Source organism: Pseudoliparis swirei, chromosome 7 (genome assembly GCF_029220125.1).
Source record: "Pseudoliparis swirei isolate HS2019 ecotype Mariana Trench chromosome 7, NWPU_hadal_v1, whole genome shotgun sequence".
Taxonomy (NCBI): domain Eukaryota; kingdom Metazoa; phylum Chordata; class Actinopteri; order Perciformes; family Liparidae; genus Pseudoliparis; species Pseudoliparis swirei.
The window spans coordinates 12,784,685-12,806,537 of NC_079394.1; the positions used below are offsets into that span (position 1 = coordinate 12,784,685).

At 43.2% G+C, this 21,853-nt stretch overlaps 4 protein-coding genes across 6 annotated transcripts in view; 1 reads left to right on the forward strand and 3 right to left on the reverse strand.

Annotated features, from left to right (window-relative positions):
* col27a1b (collagen, type XXVII, alpha 1b) overlaps positions 1–12,192 on the forward strand; it is an 80,892-nt gene extending 68,700 nt beyond the window's left edge. Inside the window, exons 43-61 of one of the 3 annotated variants that reach the window (XM_056419624.1) lie at positions 1,009–1,062; positions 1,155–1,208; positions 1,306–1,359; positions 1,472–1,525; positions 1,635–1,742; positions 1,986–2,093; positions 3,358–3,465; positions 4,335–4,388; positions 7,017–7,079; positions 7,238–7,291; positions 7,381–7,416; positions 7,871–7,888; positions 8,059–8,094; positions 8,568–8,594; positions 9,108–9,173; positions 9,252–9,423; positions 9,743–9,852; positions 10,354–10,572; positions 10,666–12,192. In XM_056419624.1, coding sequence (XP_056275599.1) covers positions 1,009–1,062; positions 1,155–1,208; positions 1,306–1,359; positions 1,472–1,525; positions 1,635–1,742; positions 1,986–2,093; positions 3,358–3,465; positions 4,335–4,388; positions 7,017–7,079; positions 7,238–7,291; positions 7,381–7,416; positions 7,871–7,888; positions 8,059–8,094; positions 8,568–8,594; positions 9,108–9,173; positions 9,252–9,423; positions 9,743–9,852; positions 10,354–10,572; positions 10,666–10,812 — 1,542 coding nt within the window. In that variant the 3' untranslated portion in view covers positions 10,813–12,192. Of the gene's footprint in view, positions 1–1,008; positions 1,063–1,154; positions 1,209–1,305; positions 1,360–1,471; positions 1,526–1,634; positions 1,743–1,985; positions 2,094–3,357; positions 3,466–4,333; positions 4,389–7,016; positions 7,080–7,237; positions 7,417–7,870; positions 7,889–8,058; positions 8,095–8,567; positions 8,595–9,107; positions 9,174–9,251; positions 9,424–9,742; positions 9,853–10,353; positions 10,573–10,665 lie in introns of those variants that run through there. The other 2 variants (XM_056419625.1, XR_008832378.1) reach the window with 2 other exon arrangements.
* LOC130197113 (3-oxoacyl-[acyl-carrier-protein] reductase FabG-like) lies at positions 12,190–14,640 on the reverse strand. The gene is made up of 8 exons (XM_056419633.1): positions 14,558–14,640; positions 14,261–14,434; positions 13,736–13,914; positions 13,550–13,643; positions 13,159–13,228; positions 13,023–13,059; positions 12,794–12,857; positions 12,190–12,658 (listed from the first exon to the last, which is right to left on the reverse strand). Exons 1-8 carry the CDS (start codon positions 14,579–14,581, stop codon positions 12,500–12,502), a joined length of 801 nt encoding a protein of 266 aa, XP_056275608.1. The 5' UTR covers positions 14,582–14,640; the 3' UTR covers positions 12,190–12,499.
* A 738-nt stretch (positions 14,641–15,378) lies between these two features.
* On the reverse strand, positions 15,379–18,475 carry LOC130196237 (3-oxoacyl-[acyl-carrier-protein] reductase FabG-like). Its single transcript, XM_056418187.1, has 8 exons — positions 18,395–18,475; positions 18,134–18,307; positions 16,837–17,015; positions 16,393–16,486; positions 16,229–16,298; positions 16,111–16,147; positions 15,895–15,958; positions 15,379–15,735 (listed from the first exon to the last, which is right to left on the reverse strand). Exons 1-8 carry the CDS (start codon positions 18,416–18,418, stop codon positions 15,577–15,579), a joined length of 801 nt encoding a protein of 266 aa, XP_056274162.1. The 5' UTR covers positions 18,419–18,475; the 3' UTR covers positions 15,379–15,576.
* A 431-nt stretch (positions 18,476–18,906) lies between these two features.
* ppil3 (peptidylprolyl isomerase (cyclophilin)-like 3) lies at positions 18,907–21,415 on the reverse strand. Its single transcript, XM_056418188.1, has 6 exons — positions 21,349–21,415; positions 21,006–21,080; positions 20,411–20,504; positions 20,245–20,312; positions 20,003–20,121; positions 18,907–19,478 (listed from the first exon to the last, which is right to left on the reverse strand). The coding sequence occupies exons 1-6, from the start codon at positions 21,349–21,351 to the stop codon at positions 19,352–19,354; spliced, it is 486 nt and encodes a 161-aa protein (XP_056274163.1). The 5' UTR covers positions 21,352–21,415; the 3' UTR covers positions 18,907–19,351.
* Between the last annotated feature and the right edge of the window lie 438 nt (positions 21,416–21,853).

Consider the following 21,853-nt stretch of genomic DNA (forward strand, 5'->3'; position numbering starts at 1 on the left):
TTAGTAAGACTAAAGGTGCATTCCACACCAAAAGCGATGCGATTTTTTCGCGCAACCAAATCCCATGAAACGTACAGACGCGTGTGGCTGCGATAAATGGGACCTTTTCCGGGCGCCGCGTTTCGGACGTAACAGTTATCTTCATCGGTGAAAGTGACCGAGCTGAGTGAGCCTACGGGTGATGTCATGAACCCAAACACGAGGGCGTTAGATGTTCAGATGTTTGTGAGATGTCCTCAACAAGTATAACGCAGAACTAGTGGTTAGTTATTCCGTGGTGGATGAAGGAAATGATAATGGTCTTTACGGAGACGAGACACGGCAAATGGTCGAGCGAGTAAACGCACGCGTTTTGGGCGACGCAACAAATCACGTCGCTTTTGGAGTGAATGCACCTTTAGGATGCCTCGGTGTTCCACCGAGCGACTGAGAAGGTCTTTAGTGAGTGTGGCAGCTGTCTCCAATTTGGCCTCGGCTGCTGGCTGGTTGTTAATGTTGGCAATCAGTCAGCAGCCGACGCCGGCCTGATAAAAGCTCTCAGTTCAGAGTGGAGAGGAAAAGGAAAGTGAGCAGAGGCGCAGCTGCTGTGTGTTGTGTGTTGGCAAATAAAATATGTTATCAAATGGAACCTCTTTGTTCGTGGCTGATCCTTGGAGCTTTTGGGGGAAACCCACGGGTAACGGCCCGGAAGCTGTTACAGTGAGACTTAGGATGCCTCGGTGTTCCGGCGAGCTACTGAGAAGGTCTTTCCTTCCAGCAGCAGTTCGTTTTTTTAATGAGCACCTTTAGGTTTATTTTATTATTATTTAATTTAATAAGAAGTATTTTTTTTGTTGCATCTTTCTGATGGTCACGTTTTAAGGGGCATCTTCTGGTTTTGTTTGTTCCTTGCGGTGTGTTTCCATTTGTTGTGTCTATTTTTTGTCTGTATGCAAATGAGTTTCCCCACTGGGGATTAATAAAGTTTTCTATCTATCTTATACATCTTACACATGATGAACCAAACAGGGTCCTCCTGGAAACAGAGGAGCGAGAGGAGAGCCGGGCGATAACGGACACATTGTGAGCGAAAAAAAGAAGAAAAGAAAACACCAATATAAACGGACAAGTTGTTATTGACGGTACATTGACGTGTTGAACGTGATGTGCTTCAGGGTGAAATAGGCATCGATGGAAAGAGAGGTGAAGCGGGCGCCTCAGGCCTTCCTGTAATTATCTTATTTATACTTCCTTAAAAACATACAACAAGATTTATAGACACTGTACAAACACAATCAGTGTAATACAGCTTCGATCATTTTTTAGGGACACCCCGGGCCAAAAGGACAACTGGGCCTGAGAGGATCCAAAGGTGATCAAGTAAGGACACAACATATAGTGGCATGGTTTTGTTATAAAAAATTTAAAAAACGCTTTATTGCAATATTAGTGGACGATATATACTGCCATGTAAGAACTCTTTATACTCCAGGGTCAGAAAGGAAAATCAGGGGCGAGCGGTGCACCTGGGACCAAAGGACCACCAGTGAGTTGGATTAATAATTATTCATAACTCACAGTGGAGGTAAAAATGTTGTTATTTACACCCGATGCAAAGCTTTGACTTGAGCATTTTTTACATTTGTCCTTCTAAGGGTCTGGAGGGTCCTCTCGGCCCGCGGGGGGTCGTGGGCAGGGAGGGACTCGAGGGCCAGTCCGGCATCGACGGACTGCCTGGTACCGATGGGACTAAAGGAGTCACGGTTAGGACAGTCAATTCAATTCAGTTTATTTGATATAGCCCAATATCACAAATTACGAATTTGCCTCAGAGGGCTTTACAATCTGTACACGTACGACATTTCTGTCCTTTGACCTCACATTGGATCAAGAAGTCAGTGGTTCACCTTTTCAATGAATGAAAAGAAAGAAGAAAACACAGTTCTAGCAATATTTGATCATACCTTAATTTTTCCTTGAATCCTTGACTTTTCTTCTGTGTCAAGGGCGAGCAAGGAGAAGATGGCGAAGTGGGTTTACCTGGGAAACTGGGCCAGCCGGCCACAGCTGGTGAGACGGGACTTCCTGGAAGTCAAGGCTCCTTTGGACCGAAGGTAGGAAGTGATGGGAGGACAGTTTGTACTTTTTTCTTTCCTTCATTTTAGTTGCTTGAGCTTATTGTGCAAAGTCTTGCTCGTATCCACAAGAACTTCATGTCTAAGCTCAAGTTTTTTTGTAGATCACAATGCAGTTAATTTATATTGCCAATATCAAGTGGATATTGCCAACTCTGCTGTAATCTGCCAGAGTTGACTTCTTTGGCGCCACTGTGCTGTTTTTATAACCGCCGACGCCATGAATCTAGACTTTATTTTTACAGCAATAATTGCAGAAAGGTGTCGCAAATATTAATGAGTTGGCACATTCGTAGTTCTCATGGCCAACGTCACATTAAAGTTACATATAATGCAGAACAGTGAGAAACACAAAGAGGCTTTATTTGTTAGCATTTTGTGTTTTTCCCCCCTCGCTTTGCACATGGTTAGGGACTAAAGTTGCATTATGATCTGGTCATACACTACCGTTCAAAAGTTTGGGGTCACCAGACAAATTCATGTTTTCCATGAATACTCAAATCTTTATTCATCAAATGAATTGCAAAATGAATAGAAAATATCGTCAAGACATTGACAAGGTTAGAAATGATGATTTTTATTTGAATATTCATTTTGTTCTTCAAACTTTAAGCTCAAAGGATAGCTTTATAGCTTCTCTCATCAGCATAACTGTTTTCAGCTGTGCTAACATTAAAAAGGGTTTTCTAACCCTCCGTTAGTTTTCTAAGGCGATAACACAATGTACCACTAGAACACTGGAGATGGGTTTCAATACACCTATGTCGAGATTTCATTTAAAACCAGACGTTTCCACCTAGAATAACATTAACAATGTATACAATGTATTTCTGATTAATTTAAAGTTTTCTTCATTGAAAAAAACGGTGTTATTCTTTGAAAAATAAGGACATTTCTTCATTTTTTTTCTTTTCCTAAGTGACCCCAAACTTTTGAACGGTAGTGTATGTTGGTGATCCACGTTGCGGACATGAATTGGATTTTGGTACAGTTGCTTATGAGATAAAAGGTAGTTTGGTTATGCTGCATCTTGTAATAATGAAACTTTCTCCACTTACTTCAAGGGGCAGCGCCCAGTGGTGCGTATTACTTGCATTAATAAGCATGGTGGGAAGCCAGTGAGGGATCATGAGCCGGTCACTGCACTACGGGTTATACTGGGTGGTCCGGTGTCTGTTTAGAGGTCACTTGGGGTCATGTGGGAGGAAGTCAACGTGTTTATGTGTGTTTTTTCTTCTTCTAGGGTGAGCGGGGTCTTCTGGGCCAAACTGGCACTTCGGGGGAAAAAGGCTCCGTTGGCGGGATGGGGTTGCCCGGAAAGCGAGGGCAGCACGGACCTGAAGGGCAACCGGTGCGACACCGGATTTGTGAAAACACCTTTTGGATTTCCTTTTCCTAAAGCAGGATTCATACACATGTTGACCAATGGATTTCCAGGACCTTTCTATGACCTTTCCATGACTTTAAACCAAATTTCAATGGCCAAATGTATACAGTGTATACACAAGTATATTCATGTATAAATGACACAAATTATTTTTTATACTTACATTTTTGTATTCATGTAGATACATAAACATTAAAAAATTAAAAAATGTCAGATATAAACATTACAAAAATTAAATAAAACAAGGCAAAATGATATATATATATATGCATACATACAATGATATATAATGATGATATACATATACATACATACATACACACACACACACACACACACACACACACACACCTACACACACACACATATACATCCAAAGGGGCGGCTGTAGCTTAGTCGGGTAAGGGGGTCATCCTGCAACCCCAAGGTCGTCGGTTCGATCCCCGCTGTCCCCATTAGTTGCAAGTCGAAGTGCCCATGAGCAAGGCACTGAACCCCCAGTTGCTCCCCGGGCGCATCACTGCAGCCCACTGCTCCTTAATGACTAAGGATGGGTTAAATGCAGAGAATACATGTCATTGCCTGTGTACTTGTACTCTGTGCAATGACAATAGATTTAATCCAATCCAAAGACAAAAACAACAAATGTATACATACATACACACACACACACACATACATATACATCCAAAGACAAACACACACAAAAACGCCACCCCTTTAATGATCTTTTACTTGTACATTTGTATACACCACCCTGCATCTATATTTGCATTTCTCTGAAAACACAAATCCGGCCCCCAGTAATGACTCTCTCATTTCTTGTCTACCAGGGGGATATCGGGGATCAAGGATTCCCAGGGCTGTTGGGTCTCTTTGGGCCGAAGGTATGTCACACCCATTGAGCTCCACTCTAAAACCAAAATGATGAACTCGAGGATCAATCAGTCATGTCGAGTTTTAATGTTCCAGATGGGGATCTGACACAAAAAACAATGTTCTGGGTTTATAACTCACATTTACTTTTCTAGTACTTTTTGTGAAGTTTGAGCTTCTTTTCTTAGAAAATTTACTGAAAGCTAGATTACATTACCTTGTCTTCAGTGAAAAATTGATATGAAGGCTGTTATGTATTTCTGTAACATGCCCCGGGATGACATCTGCTCCACCATAAGTCTGCTTTACTTACAGCGCCGGCGCCGCCGCTCTATAGATTATTACTGCCAGCTGAAGATAACAGAGCAGGCTTTTCCTGGAGTCTCGCTCTTTCATTTCAGGCCTCGGGGTGATTTGGGGATATTCTGCTACTGTGGGAGTTGAACGGGAGTGCGAAGCAGATGAGCTTCGCGTTCGTGTTCGCTGGAGTTTATTGTAATCGCTCTAACTCGGGAGCAATGAGTTGTGGCTAATTGGCGCCAAGTCGTCAGACAAAAAATGCAGCGCTCTGAAACAAAGCATCTTTTGGAGCGATGTCGAGAAAAATGGCCGTCGACGCAACAATATCGGTCATATTTTTGAGAAGAGATTAAAGTTGTTGACCCGAGCTTCTTATAAAAACTTTTCCGCGTGGAGTAATTACATTAATGAAAACGTAAGATACGTTTTAATTTTGTTACGGCGCCGTTGTGAGAAAAGCTCTTTCGCTGCAAGCCATTTGATTTTTACAGCTTTAGTGGAGTCGATTAAAAACTGGGGGCACGCGCATCGTTAAGCGGTGAGGAAGCTGTTTGCAGTGGTCTGTGAAAATGTTACATCCTTCAAAATGTACAGCACGAACAGAACAGTGCATTTATAGCATTAATACACCATGTACAACATCACATCATAACAGTTTCTAAAGAATTATGGGTTTGGGTTTAAAGCTAAAAAGTTTGTTAAATGACTTTTTGTCGTTTTTTTAACTGAATTAGCCGATAAATGAGCAAGTTAATCATTGATTAAGTCATTTACTTAATATTCCACTGTATGTCGTGTTGAATGCAGTATGCACACTATTGGTATATACTACTTTGGTATAACAATGTTATAACATTGTTACAACATTGTTACAACAATGTCACAACATTGTTATAACATTTGTATAACATTGTCACAACATCGATAACGTTATAACATTGCGCCTTGAACTTTGACCCTCTTGCTCATTGGGACTTCAGCCATTGAGCCATCATTGTCCTGTGCTCTCATGCAAAGGATTGTGGGTCTGAATAGCCAGAAAGGCATACTGGCTTGTGAGTGGATGCAGTAGAACGTCCTGTTTATTTTTTTGGCATAATGCATTTGACATTCCTTTATTTCAAATGAATAAGGACGTATAAATATCGTGTTAGTGTGTAAAAGTCTGTATGCTAAATCTCGAGCGTGCTTTTAATCAACACTGGAATATGCGGACAAGAAATTGAGAAGCGTTGCAATACATTTTGAAGTTTGTACAGAATAATAACTCCAGTAAAAGCTCAGAAAACAAACTATTAAAAGGAAAGTGAAGTTTATTTGTTAGATTTGGACCAAAGTCCATCAAAGTATTATATTTACTCTTTGTAAAATATTTTAAATAACTTTTAAATTCTGTATGCTAACTGTTAACATAGTACAGTGTAGCAATTGGTATTAGTGTATAATACACACTGCTGTAATTAGTCTGGAAATAGGAGTTCATTGTCTTTGAGACGTTGGAGGAACTCAACCTTTTTTCACTGATGCACCCCGTGGGAAATACAGCGGATTCTTGGTTTAAAAAAATATGTAATACACAGTGCTGGGCCATCAGTGTTTTCTGATTAAGAATAGAATATATCAAATTTAAGTTCATGAACTTACATTTATATTTAATTGAATATTTATTAAATAACTAAAGTCCAATTCATCTTTATTGTCAACATACAGAATATCGAAAGTATGTTTCTCTCTTGTCCAACATGAAGTGATTGTAGTAATAATAATAGTAATAAAGTAATAAAGTGAAAAACAGCCAACAACAACAAACATCTAAACAACCTATAATCTATAAATTTAGAACTATAAAAAAACATTTTTTAATGGATACTAATTTTAAATATACAGTGGGTAGGGAAAGTATTCAGACCCCTTTCAAATGTTCACTCTGTTTCATTGCAGCCATTTGCTAAAATCAAAAAAGTTCATTTTATTTCTCATTCATCTTTACTCAGTACCCCATCTTTACAGAAAAAACAGGAATGTAGAAATGTTTGCAAATGTATTAAAAAGAAAAACTGAAATATCACATTAAAGGGGTCTGAATACTTTCTGTATTTAGACAAATCTCACGTAGCCCCTGGAGTGCCTCCACGTACCCCCAGGGGTCCACGTGCCCCCATTTGAGAACCACTGCGTTAGAGGAGCAGTAGGTGAATGTGTCAATGTTACAAAATCCTGCTTCTTGTCAGTAGAGGTCATGAAAGGTCACTGAATATTCAATACGGATTTAACCTTTAAAACGCATCCATATCTTATCTGCCAGTTAAACACTATAAATACTATATGTGTCTTTCTAGGGGCCCCTGGGAGACGTCGGCCCCGCGGCGATACAGGGACCAAAAGGGCCGCGCGGTCTGCTGGTGAGGTTGAAGATTAATGGCGGTTCGGTATAACTGTGTACCGAACTCTCTCTCTCACAAAAAAGCTGCAAAATAAAACACACACACACACACACAGCGCTCCACCAGCTCCTCCATCATACGTGTCGCCGGTCACGAACCTGCCTCTCTCTTCCCAGGGTATGGAGGGAGCCGTGGGCCCCGCCGGCATCACCGGCCCCAGCGGTCATCCCGTACGTATCTCACACCTCATCCCCGTTTGTGTGACTTCTCTCTTCGTGGCAGTGACGCAGTGATCCTCTGTCTCCTTTCTCTCCATCAGGGACCCGAGGGGGACAAAGGAAGTCGGGGGGAGACGGTGCGTGGTGGATGTTTTTGATGAATCTTTTTTTTGTGGATACTTAGTATGGAGCCGGCACGCCGCTCGGCCTCGGGCACTTGTTTTGTTCTTTACACTCGCGGGGTGACACGCCGCTTCCGTGGAATTTCCTTGTCGGGGGTGATGAATGTTGGCTGGGTGTTCGTCTTAAGCTTTTCTCAGAGGTTTGTTGTTGCGCTCGTACGGAGGCGTGTTTACATTCTCACGTTCGTGTTGGAGCTCGCTGTCTGAAATCCAGATTTGCAGATTGTGGACTTATAGAGGATCAAGAGGGCAATTCATCCAACGGTTTTTACAGTTGGATGAATTGGCACGAAGACGGCGCCACATGTGCACGATAGGATCCTATTTCATGCGCCCTCGAGCTCTTTCTGTTATTGTGGGATTGTCCACTTGTGAATATTGATGACTTTTCCTCTTGTGTGTCTTCCAGGGGTTGCAAGGACCCAAGGTGAGTAATTATCCCCGCCGTGCGGCGACATCATTATTCTTCACACGGGCCGGTGGTCCCGCTCACCGCCAGATGAAATCAATCAACTACTTCATCATCTTCTTCCGCTGAAAGGCAGACTTCTGAATGTTGTCACAGCTGATGTGATGTTGCACTTCTTCTTTTTTTAGGGATTTCTCGGCCCCCGCGGACCTCCTGGACCACCGGTGAGTTTTTTTAGATTTCGCGTAAATGTAAAAATCTCCCGAAGCTCGGCTAACAGTTGGTTCCTCAGTCATTTAACAAATTTAAAAAATGATTTAACAAATAAAAATAAATCAAGATGGAAAGCACATTTAATTGACGTGTAGTCGTTCGAGAGCACAGAGCAGACTATAGTGTTAAATAATAATGCTAATGGTATTTTTTCGTCATAATTCAGATCTTTAAATTTGCATTGGAAAAAAGTTAAGGTACTCAGCTGTGTGTGCAGCATCTCATCTGCTGGAGAACCCCCCCCCCCCACCACCAGTCAAACAGGGAGCTCCTGATATGGGCAAATCTGCATATTCGATGAGAATGGCAGAATCCACCAGTAACAGTGGAGAATGAGATGCAATGAATGCTTCTAGAGAATTGCAAACACAATATATATACAATATATATGCGCTGCATTCACTACAGGTTTCTCTCTTTCCAGGGTCTTCCTACTTCCTCCCTCTTACTTGTAAGTATGTTTCTCTTTAATGTCATTAAAGTTCAAACTGAAAAGTAAAAAAGAACCATTATGTTTAGTAGGTCATACAAAACTAAGAATGTATAGTATTGTATGTCATAATGCATGTCATGAAAATGTATTACCACATGTCATCATATCCATCAATATCAATCATGTATAAAATATCTTAAAAAGTCATCGTACGGTTGGCATATGACATCATATGAATACTTTATTAAATGTCCTCTCATTAATGTCTCTTGTCTAAAAACTATCGACATTTGTCTTTTAAAGATTACAAAACTATTCACAAACCTTTAATGTGATAATTTCCGTCACATAAGCCATAAAAAGTCAAAAGTCTGTCTCGTAAAATGTCTTTTCGAAGTCCAAATAGAATGTCATAAAATGATTGGAAAGCTGTAATTTAGTGTTTCATAAAAAAATGTCACGTAACCTTCCCGGTACGTCATCACCGTTCCTAAAGAGTCTCGGTCACGCCGTTGTTGTCTCCTCCGGCAGAATAACGAGGCTCTTGGCGCCACCTTCCAAGTCCTCATGGACTCCCACGCCACCCTGAGGCCCGAGGTGAGTTCAGGGGTAGTCTAAAAAAATATATATATATAGAAATTACAATTTTACCACGGGCAATCTTTCCGTCCGAAGCACAACTCTCCAGGCATAGACCTGCTCATGCTGGACCAGGGCACGGACATCTTCAAGACCTTGCAGCATCTCAGCGCCCTGATCCAGAGCCTGAAGAACCCGCTGGGGACCCGGGACAACCCGGCTCGGATCTGCCGGGACCTCCAGAGCTGTGAGCAGAGGATGTACGACGGTGAGGACCACGCGTGAACTGATCGGTGTCCAATTATTATTGGTCCCTTAACAAGGAGGGTCCACGTATAAAATGTGTTGTAATTCCTACACCGTTCACCTGATGTGGATGTAAAGACCTTCAAATTAAAGCTGAAAGTCTGAACTTAAAGCACATCGTGATCGTTTCATTCAAAATCCATTGTGGTGGTGTACAGAGCCAAAATGATGAAGATTGTGTCAATGTCCAAATATTTATGGACCTGACTGTACATCCCATCGTGGTCTTGTTAAGTGAGGCCCTCCTCTTCCTCTTCTTCCTCCTCCTCCTCCTCTGACAGGCACTTACTGGATCGATCCAAACCTCGGCTGTGCCGCCGACACCATTGAGGTGATGTGCAACTTCACTGCCGGTGGACAGACGTGCCTGAAACCCATCTCAGTATCCCAGGTTCGGATCTCCTCCATAGTTGGTCATCGAAAGAAACCTCCGTGTAACGTAAACTCACAAACCCCTTAACACGAAGACGAGATGCCTTCAGCGGAGATTGTTACGCTTTTTCTTCCCTTAAACTATAAACCGTAGAAACAAGAAATCTTGGAATGAATCTTAAGGCTTCCCCGTTGGCAGGTAAACATCTAGGATGGGAATGTTTTGGAGTTTCTCTTAAGGTCTTAACATTTATCCAATTAAACATCACATCCTGAAGATCACAGACAGACTCCATGTCTGCGTCGACTGTAACCAAAATAATCAGGACAGACCTGTGATCCATATGTGAGGAACTCTAATTAATTACCACCAAAAATCTACTTTTGTCTCATACTCATAGAGCAAAACTCCAGTTATTGTTTGCATCAGGAACCCTTATAGGAATTGTGTCATTTAAAAAACGGCCTAATTTAAATTTGGGTAATCTGAGTCGCATTAACAACGTCTTGCTTTTTACAGTTGGAGACGGGAGTGGGTCGCATCCAGATGAACTTCATCCACCTGTTGAGCATCGAGGCCGTGCAGCACATCACCGTCCACTGCCTCAACACCCCCGTGTGGGCGGCGGGACCCTCCCTGCAGCCGTCGTCCAGGGCTCTGAGCTTTAAGGCCTGGACGGGGGAGGTGATCCAGGCCGGCGACCTCCTGGAGCCACGCATCCCCCAGGACGACTGCTGGGTAAGCCCACGCTTTAAAGAACAATGTAGTGTTGTTGAATAAGTACCCCGTTGCCACATCCCCCCCGTGACCCAACGCCACCTTCCCTTCCAGATCAAAGATGGCCGCTGGCACCAGACCCACTTCATCTTCCAGACCCAGGACCCCAACTTACTCCCCATCGTGGACGTGTCCAACCTGCCGACCAGAGAACGTGCCGGGCGCTTCCACCTCGAGGTCGGACCCGTGTGCTTCCTGTAGGACCCCCTGCGGAAGGGCCCCGGGACTACTCGGCGTGGAGGGGGACGGGGGGGACGACTGATGCTTCTGTGGTATCCAGAACAACAGACCCCGTGTGTGGGGGGCCGAGGGGGGCGGCACCGGAGAAAGAAGGCCCGTTGAAAAAAATGCAGAGAAAAGACTTCCCGCACTAAACAGCCTATGGAAAACAATAATATGCTTCTTCTTCTTTTTTATTATTATCAGAGACTCCTTTGTGTGACACAAGACCCGAATGCTTCTTTTTAGGAAGGCAGTAATATGAACGTCCCACCCTATGTTGTATCATATTTTCTTCACGGGCTGTGACCCAATTTAGCACAAAAAAAGAAAAGAAAAAGCAATCTGTACAGAAATATGGGACGGTGACATCTGCAAATGCAATAATTCCTATTTTAATGTTCAACTATTTATACATGTATATGTGCTGTATATTGTAATATAAAGTGCAATAGTTATTTTTCCACAGCCTTAAGGCATATATATATATATATATATATATATATTAGAAGCATCACATCACTCATTCAGGTATGCCTCAGACACACAGTCTCCAGGTAAGTGTTTTTTAACCCCCTCCCTCCCCCCCCCCCCCCCTGCGTCTTTATACCAGATAACTTCACACAATCACCTGCTGCGTGCTGCTTTCCGGGTGTCAATGCACGGGAAGCCCCTCCACAGTGTGAGCCGAGAACAGTGTGTCAAGTTGCTACCTCGTACCGCACCGCTCATCAAAAAGACGTGACACGGATGTGACGCAGAGACGTGACACGGAGGTGACGCCTGACACTCGGTTGATAAACTCTCGGCAAAGCTAGGTCTGTGCTTTGCTGGTCGAAAAAAGTAAAGAAAGAAAAAAAGGGGAAGATTGTAAAATATACACGCAGGCCACATTCATTAAATTATATTTTCAAGGTATTATTTGAACATTTTAAATATTCTTTCTTCTGTCTGACACTATATAAGTTAAGTTCTTGTTATCCGTCAAACTGTAAATGTAATTATTCAGCCTTTATTATCTACAGTGGATTCTATTTAAATTTGTATTTAAATTCTGGTTAGCTTTCCAGCTTCAAGTTATTCAGAGCGTTACGGATTCTACGCTCTGTGTTTGTTTTTGCTCCAATTAATCTGTCCGAGACGATCAGCTGTATTCTAGGACATTACCGTCTGTATTATTTGCTGTTCACGCATCCGTCAGAAAGGTGCGTCAGTGGCGATTGGTCCCGCCCACCTATAAACTCAGAGGATTTATTACAACGACGCGGTACAGGAGCTCAGTGTGTTTTACATGTTTAAGCTGCGTGAATGAAGTCTCACGACTCGGAACAGGTCATTCAATAAAAAAAGTCTGAAACCTTTGTTTATAAGCAGCTTTCATTTTATTTGTTTGTCAAAGAAAACTTAATAGCAAAATGAGAACAAATAATGATGCATTCAAACTGTGTTTTAGCCTCATATTCATTTCACACCCTATCAGCGAGCTAAAAACTAAAAAAGTCAAATTGACACAATCACCCTGATTACCTACAGCTGAGGCCAATTATGCCTCTTCCCAGCACCTGTTCCCTGAGCCACTCCCCCACACCCCTCCACAGCTGAGCCTAACTACGCCCCAGCCACCACAGGCCTATATTAGCAGACTGCTGACATCTTAATATGCACGATGTCACATCGGGCACATGACGTCGCGGCCCCCGTCGACGGGCAGGTTGACCCCGGTGATGAAGCTGGCCGCGTCGGACGCCAGGAAGGCGATGCACTGGGCCACTTCGTCCACCTGCCCTGGCCGACCGAGGGCGTGGGTCTGCTTACAGTCGGCAAGAAACTGGGTGGTGGAAAGAAAAGGATCAACAGATATAACGCAAAAGCTTAAACTATATGTCTGCTGTGCTCTGAGACACGAGGACGTGACAGGACCTCTGAGGGAACGCATGTGCTCGTATTGGACGTGAGGTGCTACCTGGGCGTACTGGTCCTCATCCAGTCCGGCTCTCTTGTGGACCTCTGTGACGATCACTCCGGGGCTGTGGAGGTGCAGCAGGAGCGGGGATACAAAACACTTTCATTCCCAACAGGAACGACTGATATCAACGCTTTCTAAATCGGCTAATTGGAGATATCCAAAATATGAAAGAGGTCAATTACTCGACACAACACATGATGTTTGATTTTTTTTTTTCAAACATTACCGGACACAGTTCACTCTGACTTGCTTTGGTGCCAGCTCTGAAAAGAAAAATGGAAACAAATGGAAAAATGTTTATTGATGGAGAACTTTGACAACGCTAAACATAGTAGAAGGAGAGAGAAAAATGTCTCACTCACCAAGTGCTGTACAACGTGTGAAGTGGTCAATGGCGGACTTCGACATGCAGTAGGCCAGCACACCGGGGAACTACAGAGAGGGAGCAGTGTTGGTTTAGTGCTGTGAGCATAGTGACATCATGCCTACTACCAACTATTCATACATTACTGTCATATTCATTCATAACGCTGTTCCTTCTACACATGACATCTATTGCTTCTGTCCATCCGGGAGAGGGATCCTCCTCTGTTGCATGTTGGGTCGGGGATGTCGTACGTGTACATATTGTAAAGCCCTCTGAGGCAAATTTGTAATTCGTGATATTGGGCTATTTCAAATAAACTGAAAATGACTTGACACACAGAGGTGCAGCGGGTGGAGAAGTGAATGTGTGGCCCTCGGATCACCCACCGCTCTCTGTGAATTGATGCTGGATACGTTGACAATGGACCCTTTGGTCTTGATCAGATGGGGCACACACAGGTGAGTCAGGTGGTACACGGTTCTGGGGTAATGAAACACACAAGTTAGGGGACATTCTCACTAAAATGAAGAATTATATACATGAATACTAAATAACCGGAGTTAAAACTATACCTGACGTTCGTGTTCATGATGAGGTCGTACTGAGCCAGGTCCGTGGTCTCGATGCTGCCCATGGCCAGAATACCAGCGTTGTTCACGAGGACATCCAGGCGGCCGAAGTGAGCCACAGTTTGCTCCACAGTCTTCCTCACCGTGTCCTCGTCGGTCAGGTCTCCAGGAACCAGCAAAGGCTAACACACAATTAGTATTTTCTAAACTTTCAGGCATTTTTTTAAAGAGTTTCAAAATCCTAATTACACACTTTGTTAATGGATCAGCTGTAAAATACACAAAAACAATGGTTTATCATCCAATTCGTGTCTCGTCTCTTGGTTACCTTGTTAAGCTCTGGACCTTTTCTTTGTCACTTACCCTCTCGATTTCTATTTTTAAAAATGGTAAATGAAGCTCAAGAGATTCATGTAATAAATAAAAAGGTTGTTAACTACGTCGAGGTCTCTGAAACTCACGCAAGCAAATGATACAAATGTCTTTCCACTCCTCTTTTGTTCCACAAAGGACTTGAGCGTCGGTTACCTCGGCGGCGGCGCCCCCGTCGGTGCACCGCTTCGCGACCTTCTTCAGGTTGTCCACGTCGCGGCCGCTCAGAGCCAACAGGGCGCCGAGGCGGGCGAACAGGACGCTCGTGCCCGCGCCGATGCCCGAGCTGGCCCCCGTGATTAGGGCCACTTTCCCCTTCAGGGAGGACACCTGAAACAGGTGTGAACACGGCCACGACACATTTACGACAAATGTAGTCAAGTCCGTTCAAGTAGTAAACAAAATCAATAATGCCGTAAACCGACACAACGGAACGCCAAACAAAGTACTTACTTTAAAAGCATCGTCTGAAGCCATCGTTATCGGTCGGGCTTTCAGGAAGTTCGTCTGAAGTTGCTTCGCCCAGCGAGCCAGCAGCCGTGTGTCAACGTCTGGTGATCCTTTCTGCACTTGGTGGTTTCTCAAAATGCGTTCTTGTCTGTACTTGTCTTCTCGTGCTCTCAGAAGACCAACCAGCTCAAAGCATTTGATCACGAGCAAGTTTGCCAAGTACAGACCTGTCCACTCGTATCCGTGGCACAGGCTTCAAGGTGTGACGAATCGCTCCTGTGGAAAGGCGCCTGGTGGAGGAGCTTCGCCCTGAGATGCTGAAGGAGCTGGACATTGTTGGGCTGTCTTGGCCGACACGCCTTTTCAATGTCGCATGGGGGTCGGGAACAGTGCCCATGGACCGGCAGACCGGGGTGGTGGTCCCCATTTTCAAAAAGGTAGACTGCCAGTCCAAAAAGTTTGATGTCAGGAGGCTCCGACCGCGGGTCAGACTTCAGATTCAAGACCAGCAGAGTGGATCCGTCCTGCTTGTGGAACCGTGGACCAGCTCTTTACCCTCTTAAGGCTACTGGAGGGGTCCTGGGAGTTCCCCCAACCAGTCTACATGTGCTTTGTGGACTTGGAGAAGGCTTTCCTGAGAAGCTCTGACACCAACACGGTGTGGGAGCTCAGCGGGTTTCATCTGTGCAGACATTCGATGCTGCATGAATGAACTCAAACAGGTAATTCAATAAAAGTCTGAGACCTTTGTTGATGCGCATCTTTCAATTTATTCATTATTTTCCATCAAAGGAAACTTAATCTCAAAGGGAGAAAATAAAAGATCAAAGTCAAACTCATCTTTATTGTAAATTTTCCATTTCTTGAACATACAGAAGATCCAAAGTATGTTTGTCTCGTGTCCGACATAAAGTGAGTAATAATAATAGTCATTTAAACTGCCTATTTGTGACAGTTTAACTGTGTTTTCAGCTTCCTAATATTATTTTTACACCTGGAACTATCGAATCCTGTCATCGACCTCATCTCGGGCACATGGCGTGGCGGCCCCCGTCGACGGGCAGGTTGACCCCGGTGATGAAGCTGGCCGCGTCGGACGCCAGGAAGGCGATGCTCTGGGCCACTTCGTCCACCTGCCCTGGCCGACCGAGGGCGTGGGTCTGCTTACACTTCTCAAGGAACTGGATGGCGAAGAGAATAAAGAAGATCAACAGACATAAACTGTTTCTTTGATATAATTCAAACGAGCTTAAACTATATGTCTGCTGTGCTCTGAGACACGAGGACGTGACGGGACCTCTGAGGGAACGCATGTGCTCGTATTGGACGTGAGGTGCTACCTGGGCGTACTGGTCCTCATCCAGTCCGGCTCTCTTGTGGACCTCTGTGACGATCACTCCGGGGCTGTGGAGGTGCAGCAGGAGCGGGGATACAAAACACTTTCATTCCCAACAGGAACGACTGATATCAACGCTTTCTAAATCGGCTAATTGGAGATATCCAAAATATGAAAGAGGTCAATTACTCAACACAATGTTTTTAATAAAACTTCTCACCAGACAGAGTTCACTCGGACTTGCTTTGGTGCCAGCTCTGAAATGAAAAAAAAATAAAAAGCTCCGATGTTATTTATGGAGAACTTTAACAAGGAGAGAAAAAATATGTCTCCCTCACCAAGTGCTGTACAACAGGTGAACTGATCGATGGCGGACTTTGACATGCAGTAGGCCAGCACACCGGGGAACTACAGCGAGGGAGCAGCGTTGGTTTAGTGCTGTGAGCGACACACAGAGGTGCAGCGGGTGGAGGTGTGAATGCGTGGCCCCCGGATCACCCACCGCTCTCTGTCCGTTGACACTGGATACGTTGACAATGGACCCTTTGGTCCTGATCAGGTGGGGCACACACAGCTGAGTCAGGTGGTACACGGTTCTGGGGAAATAACACAAAAGTGGGCGAATTAAAAACTCTTTAGTGAAATCTGTGGGTAAGCACAACTTTACAATTATACATATTCCATTGATCTTGCTACTCAAAACACTTTGTTTAAAAAAAAAAAAAATGTAATAATAGGGATTTTCTTCACTTTTTATTTAAAAAAAGTAAAGAAATACAATACATTACCAAATCATTTCCATAAACATCCATGAATCACTTCAGCCGACTTGCATTAGAACTGAAGAGCCCTCCGTCATATCCCGGCTACGACACACGCTGTATACTGTGGACTTCACGCCGACACGTCTTTGTGATGTTTAGGACGTCAGCTGTTTGAATCCCACCTGACGTTGACGTTCATGATGAGGTCGTACTGAGCCAGGTCCGTGGTCTCGATGCTGCCCATGGCCAGAATACCAGCGCTGTTCACGAGGACATCCAGGCGGCCGAAGTGAGCCACAGTTTGCGCCACAGTCTTCCTCACCGTGTCCTCGTCGGTCAGGTCTCCAGGAACCAGCAACGGCTAACACACACACACACACACACACACACACACACACACACACACACACACACACACACACACACACACACACACACACACACACACACACACACACACACACACACACACACACACACACACACACACACACACACACACACACACACACAGGAACTTGAAGACATGTCTTTTTAAAGTTTCAGAATCATACTTACGCACTACTAAACACATCACGTTGTAATGTTTGCCGGTGTCATCATTTTATATTGTCTACTTGTATTTGCACTTTTTATTTAAACACAAAATTAAGTTTCATTGATTTGTACCCGAATGTGCAGTAATGCATTGGGCTACACTATTTAAACAGAAGACCTCTCAAACTTAACATGTGAGGTATTGTAAATGTACGTATATATACATAATACATACACATATTAGTATTTACTATTGTTATTGTGTTTTATTTTTATTAATGCTCTCATGTGCTGCTGTGATCCTGAAATGTCCCCACTGTGGGACTAATAAAGGAACATCTAACCTCATCTTATCTGATAACTGAGGCCACGCAGAGGGAAAAGAGGTATTCTTCTTGTTTCTGAAACATTGGAGTGTTTGTAGGTTGTTTTTTTAACCACAAGTGACTTTTTACCTGCAGTGATTGTACCCGTGTCCTCGTATTGTATTTTATATATTGTAATTTGTGTTGCTTTATGGACTTGTGAGTCTGGAATAAAAGAAATATATAACACAAGCGGATCACCACGCAAAACTCCATTTATAAAAACATCAAAGAGTATAATAATAATAACTCCTCTCATATTAAGCCCCGAGTCCTCCAACTGGGGGACTTTTTAGCCATTGTGGTGAAACTGTCTAAAACATTCTAATAAACATGAACAAATATAATGACGTTCTACATCAAATTAAAGAACACAACAATCATTAAAATATTCTAACCAAAATCCCACTGACATCTGAACAAAAGCTCACATGTGTTGCCTTTATTATAACATTTATATTACTTTGGGTATGTTATTTTCAAAAGGTTAATAACTCCACTAGTGTCCGCGTGTTCGACATGACGTCATTAACCGCAGTATCACGGCGGTGCGCCCCACCGCGTGCGCGTCGGTTACCTCGGCGGCGGCGCCCCCGTCGGTGCACCGCTTCGCGACCTCCTTCAGGTTGTCCAGGTCGCGGCCGCTCAGAGCCAACAGGGCGCCGAGGCGGGCGAACAGGACGCTCGTGCCCGCGCCGATGCCCGAGCTGGCCCCCGTGATTAGGGCCACTTTCCCCTTCAGGGAGGACACCTGAAACAGGTGTGAACACGGCCACGACACATTTACATTAGACAATGCCGTAAACGGACACAACGGAGCGTCAAACAAAGTACTCACTTTAAAAGCATCGTCTGAGGCCATTGTTCTGTTGTGTTAATGTAGTTTGTATGAAGTTGCTTGGACCGGCGAGCCCACGAGACACGGTTCGTCCACTAGTGATGACGTCATGAGAGCTCACGGGTTTGACAGCGCTGCTTTTTTTTTTAGAGACCCCCCAAACTGGCCTTAACCCTTGTGTTGCCTTCGGGTCAATTTGACCCGATTCAATGTTTCACCCTCCTGTTACCTTTATATTTACTAACATATTTTACCCTTGAGGTCAATATGACCCCAGCTATTAAAATCACCAGAAAATTATTAGAATTAATATTGTTTTCCAAGTTTAAGTGTGAGGTACTTTATGTTTGTTTGTTGACTCCCGAAAGAACACCGACATTAAACATTGACCCGAAGGCGACAGGAGGGTTAAATATTGAATCGGGTCAAAATGACCCGAAGGCAACACAAGGGTTAAGCATCATGTCTTTTTAGAGTTGTAACATTTAACAATATTCATCATTAAATTGGAATACATTATTTACAAACGTTTTATTTAGTATTGACAATATATTTACATTGCAACATCATGAAACAATATGAAAAAAGACCAGATCGCAGTGCTCTACCGAGTCCGACGTGTGGTGCTTTTGGACAAAATAGAACACATTAAACTTTAATTAAAATGCAAATAATGTCATCAAACAATAAGCATAACAAGTTAGAACTGGGAAAGCGTACACATGAATTTAGCATTAATGTGCAAAGCCGTACTGAAAATGATGGAACAAAAATGTGATCGTTCATTTCAGAGTCCATGTGTTTATTGTCGTCATCTGTGGGTTTTCTATTTAATGTCCATCCTCTGACAAGTCATCTATTTTAACTTTGTAAAGGTACTCTACACTGAATCAAAAGGCTTATTGGAAATGCCAGAGTCCACGTCTGTGTCAAAGGACTGTTTGAAGAGGAGACGGTCTATCCGGCAAAGGGGTTGGCATGAATCGTCACATCCTTTATCCGGATTTCCGTCAGCGGCCGGAACGTCTTCTCATTGACAGGAAGTTTCTCCAGCTCATCCAGCGTCTCCAGGCCATCGATAATCCTATGTGCGGGTGAGAGAACGCCGTCAGCTGCTTCGATAAAATGTTTTCTAAATGCAACTGATCCCCGTATATGAATAGGTGTGAAACTTCTTTCGGTGAATAAACATGAATTAAAACGTGTAAACAATCACCACCTTGTCACCACCGTCAGCCTCATACATTTTCATTAAAACTATTACATTTTAAATAAAATGCGCATCTGTCCAGCCGTAGCCGTACCGTCAGTTTGCATTTTAACAAAATAAAAGTGCACTTCCTTTTAACCTATCAAAATAAAAGTCTGATTTAACGATAAAGAGGAAGTAGATTAAAACGTCTATACATTATTCAAACAATACAATATAAAAAGGCATACATCAAAACCAATGAGGCAGATACAAAAACAGGCAACCAACACAAAACAATAGACCTCTCATGGGGTTATTTACACTAAACATGCTGGAATTTTCCAGCTGTCTGTAAAGTCAACTAGTATTTTCCAACAAATCATAACAAATATGTTTCTGTATAAAAGGTTGCATACTTTCCAAACACTGTGTACTTCATGTCCAGATGAGGCTGTTTGGCATATGTGAAGAAGAACTGGGAGCCGTTTGTGTTGGGGCCATTGTTTGCCATCGAGACCACTCCTCTTACATTATGCTGAAACGAAAGAAAGCAAAAGAAGACAAAAGTTACAATGTTGAAGAGTGATAAACCTTGAGGACATTTGAGGTAAAAACATCTTGCTGACAGGCAAACCAGCGAGAATTAGTCGGTACTCACTTTTAGGTGCTCACTGAACTCGTCTTCATATTTGCGACCCCATATACTTGTTCCTCCTTTGCCGGTGCCTGATAGGTTCAATCAAAATAAAGGGAACAACGAACAGGTGAGGATGTGGATTCGGCCTTTTCAGTGTTGACATGCAGCAGATGCATCAAGCCCAGACCTGTAGGATCTCCGGTTTGAACCATGAAGCCTTTAATATTGCGGTGGAAGACGGAGCCAGCGTAGAACCCACTGGCACACAGAGCAAGGAAGTTCTGTGAAAAGTGAAATATTAATGTTAGGATATTTCATGACATTGTGAAAATAAAATAAAAAGGTGTAAATCCCGGATTAGGCCTTTGTAAATTACAGGAGCATTAGTATCCCAAAGAGTGTCTCTATTACATAATCAATTAAAACCAAACATGTTTAAATCATTCAAAAACAAGGAATAGAAAGAGATAATAATAATAATGAAATAAAATAAATAAAAAGAGACTGCAATGATTAAATGTACATGTATTACGTGCTGGACTAATTGTTGGTACTTTTACTTGAGTGTTTCTATTTTGATGACATGGAAGTAGACGCTAATCCCCATCTGGAACATTAGGGAGGCGAAAGTGTGAGCATCATTAACGACAACACAATAACATAACACACATTCTTCTGATAATATGGATAATTGTGCATAATTAGCACTTTCTGATCCCAAATCTTGGATGCAAGCAGCAGCGGCCGCGCGCAGTCACGTGACCTGAAGTTAGTTCACTTACCTCACATGTTTTAGGAGCCCGCTCACAAAACAATTCGATTTTAATTTCTCCTAGACCTGTATGTAGGGTGACAGCCTGAAACATTAAGGGAAGAAACAGAATCATTAACCCGAAAACGTTAACTGTATAGGAGGGCACAGGGACCGCCATCGTTAGTGTTTGCTAGCTAGCTTAGCCTGTTAGCTGCACAATATAAGCACGTTCTCCTTACAAAAACAAAGTTTTCTCGCGAACTACTAACATAACACGCCTTAAAACACCGTATTAGTTCATATCTACTTAAACGGTTCTATTATTTCTATATTAACAAATATCTGCTGGAAATGTCCGCTATCAAATTCACCATTTCAAACGTTGAGTCTTTGAACTAGTGCGTCGGTGAAACATGTCCGGCTCGGTGCATTGGCCAACGAAGAATGGTTCCGAGTCGAATTTACGGTGTTCTAAAAAACCCCACAGGTGGCGAAATTAAAGTGATATATTATACACCTTCACGCGGAGCTGTTTGAGTCTCTGAAGGGAGTTGACACTCGTGGTGATGCTAAGACGTATTAAGTTAACCCTGGACGAACATGGTGGGACCATATCAGCCGCCCCCCCCCCCTCCACACATTTGCTGTGATATGTTTACCGTTTTTCTTTGGTTTCTCTGCTTAAGTATAATAAAGGCATATAAGCATGTAACTGGGATAATTATGACTCTAGGTTTTGATACAGATACTTGTTAAACACAGGGCCTCAACAGCAGGATGCACCGTGAAGACTCATGCCACTAAATGTTGTGTTTTGGTGCATAATTACTGACACAGGACTGTAAATACAACATTAAAACACTTAGTCCACAAGAG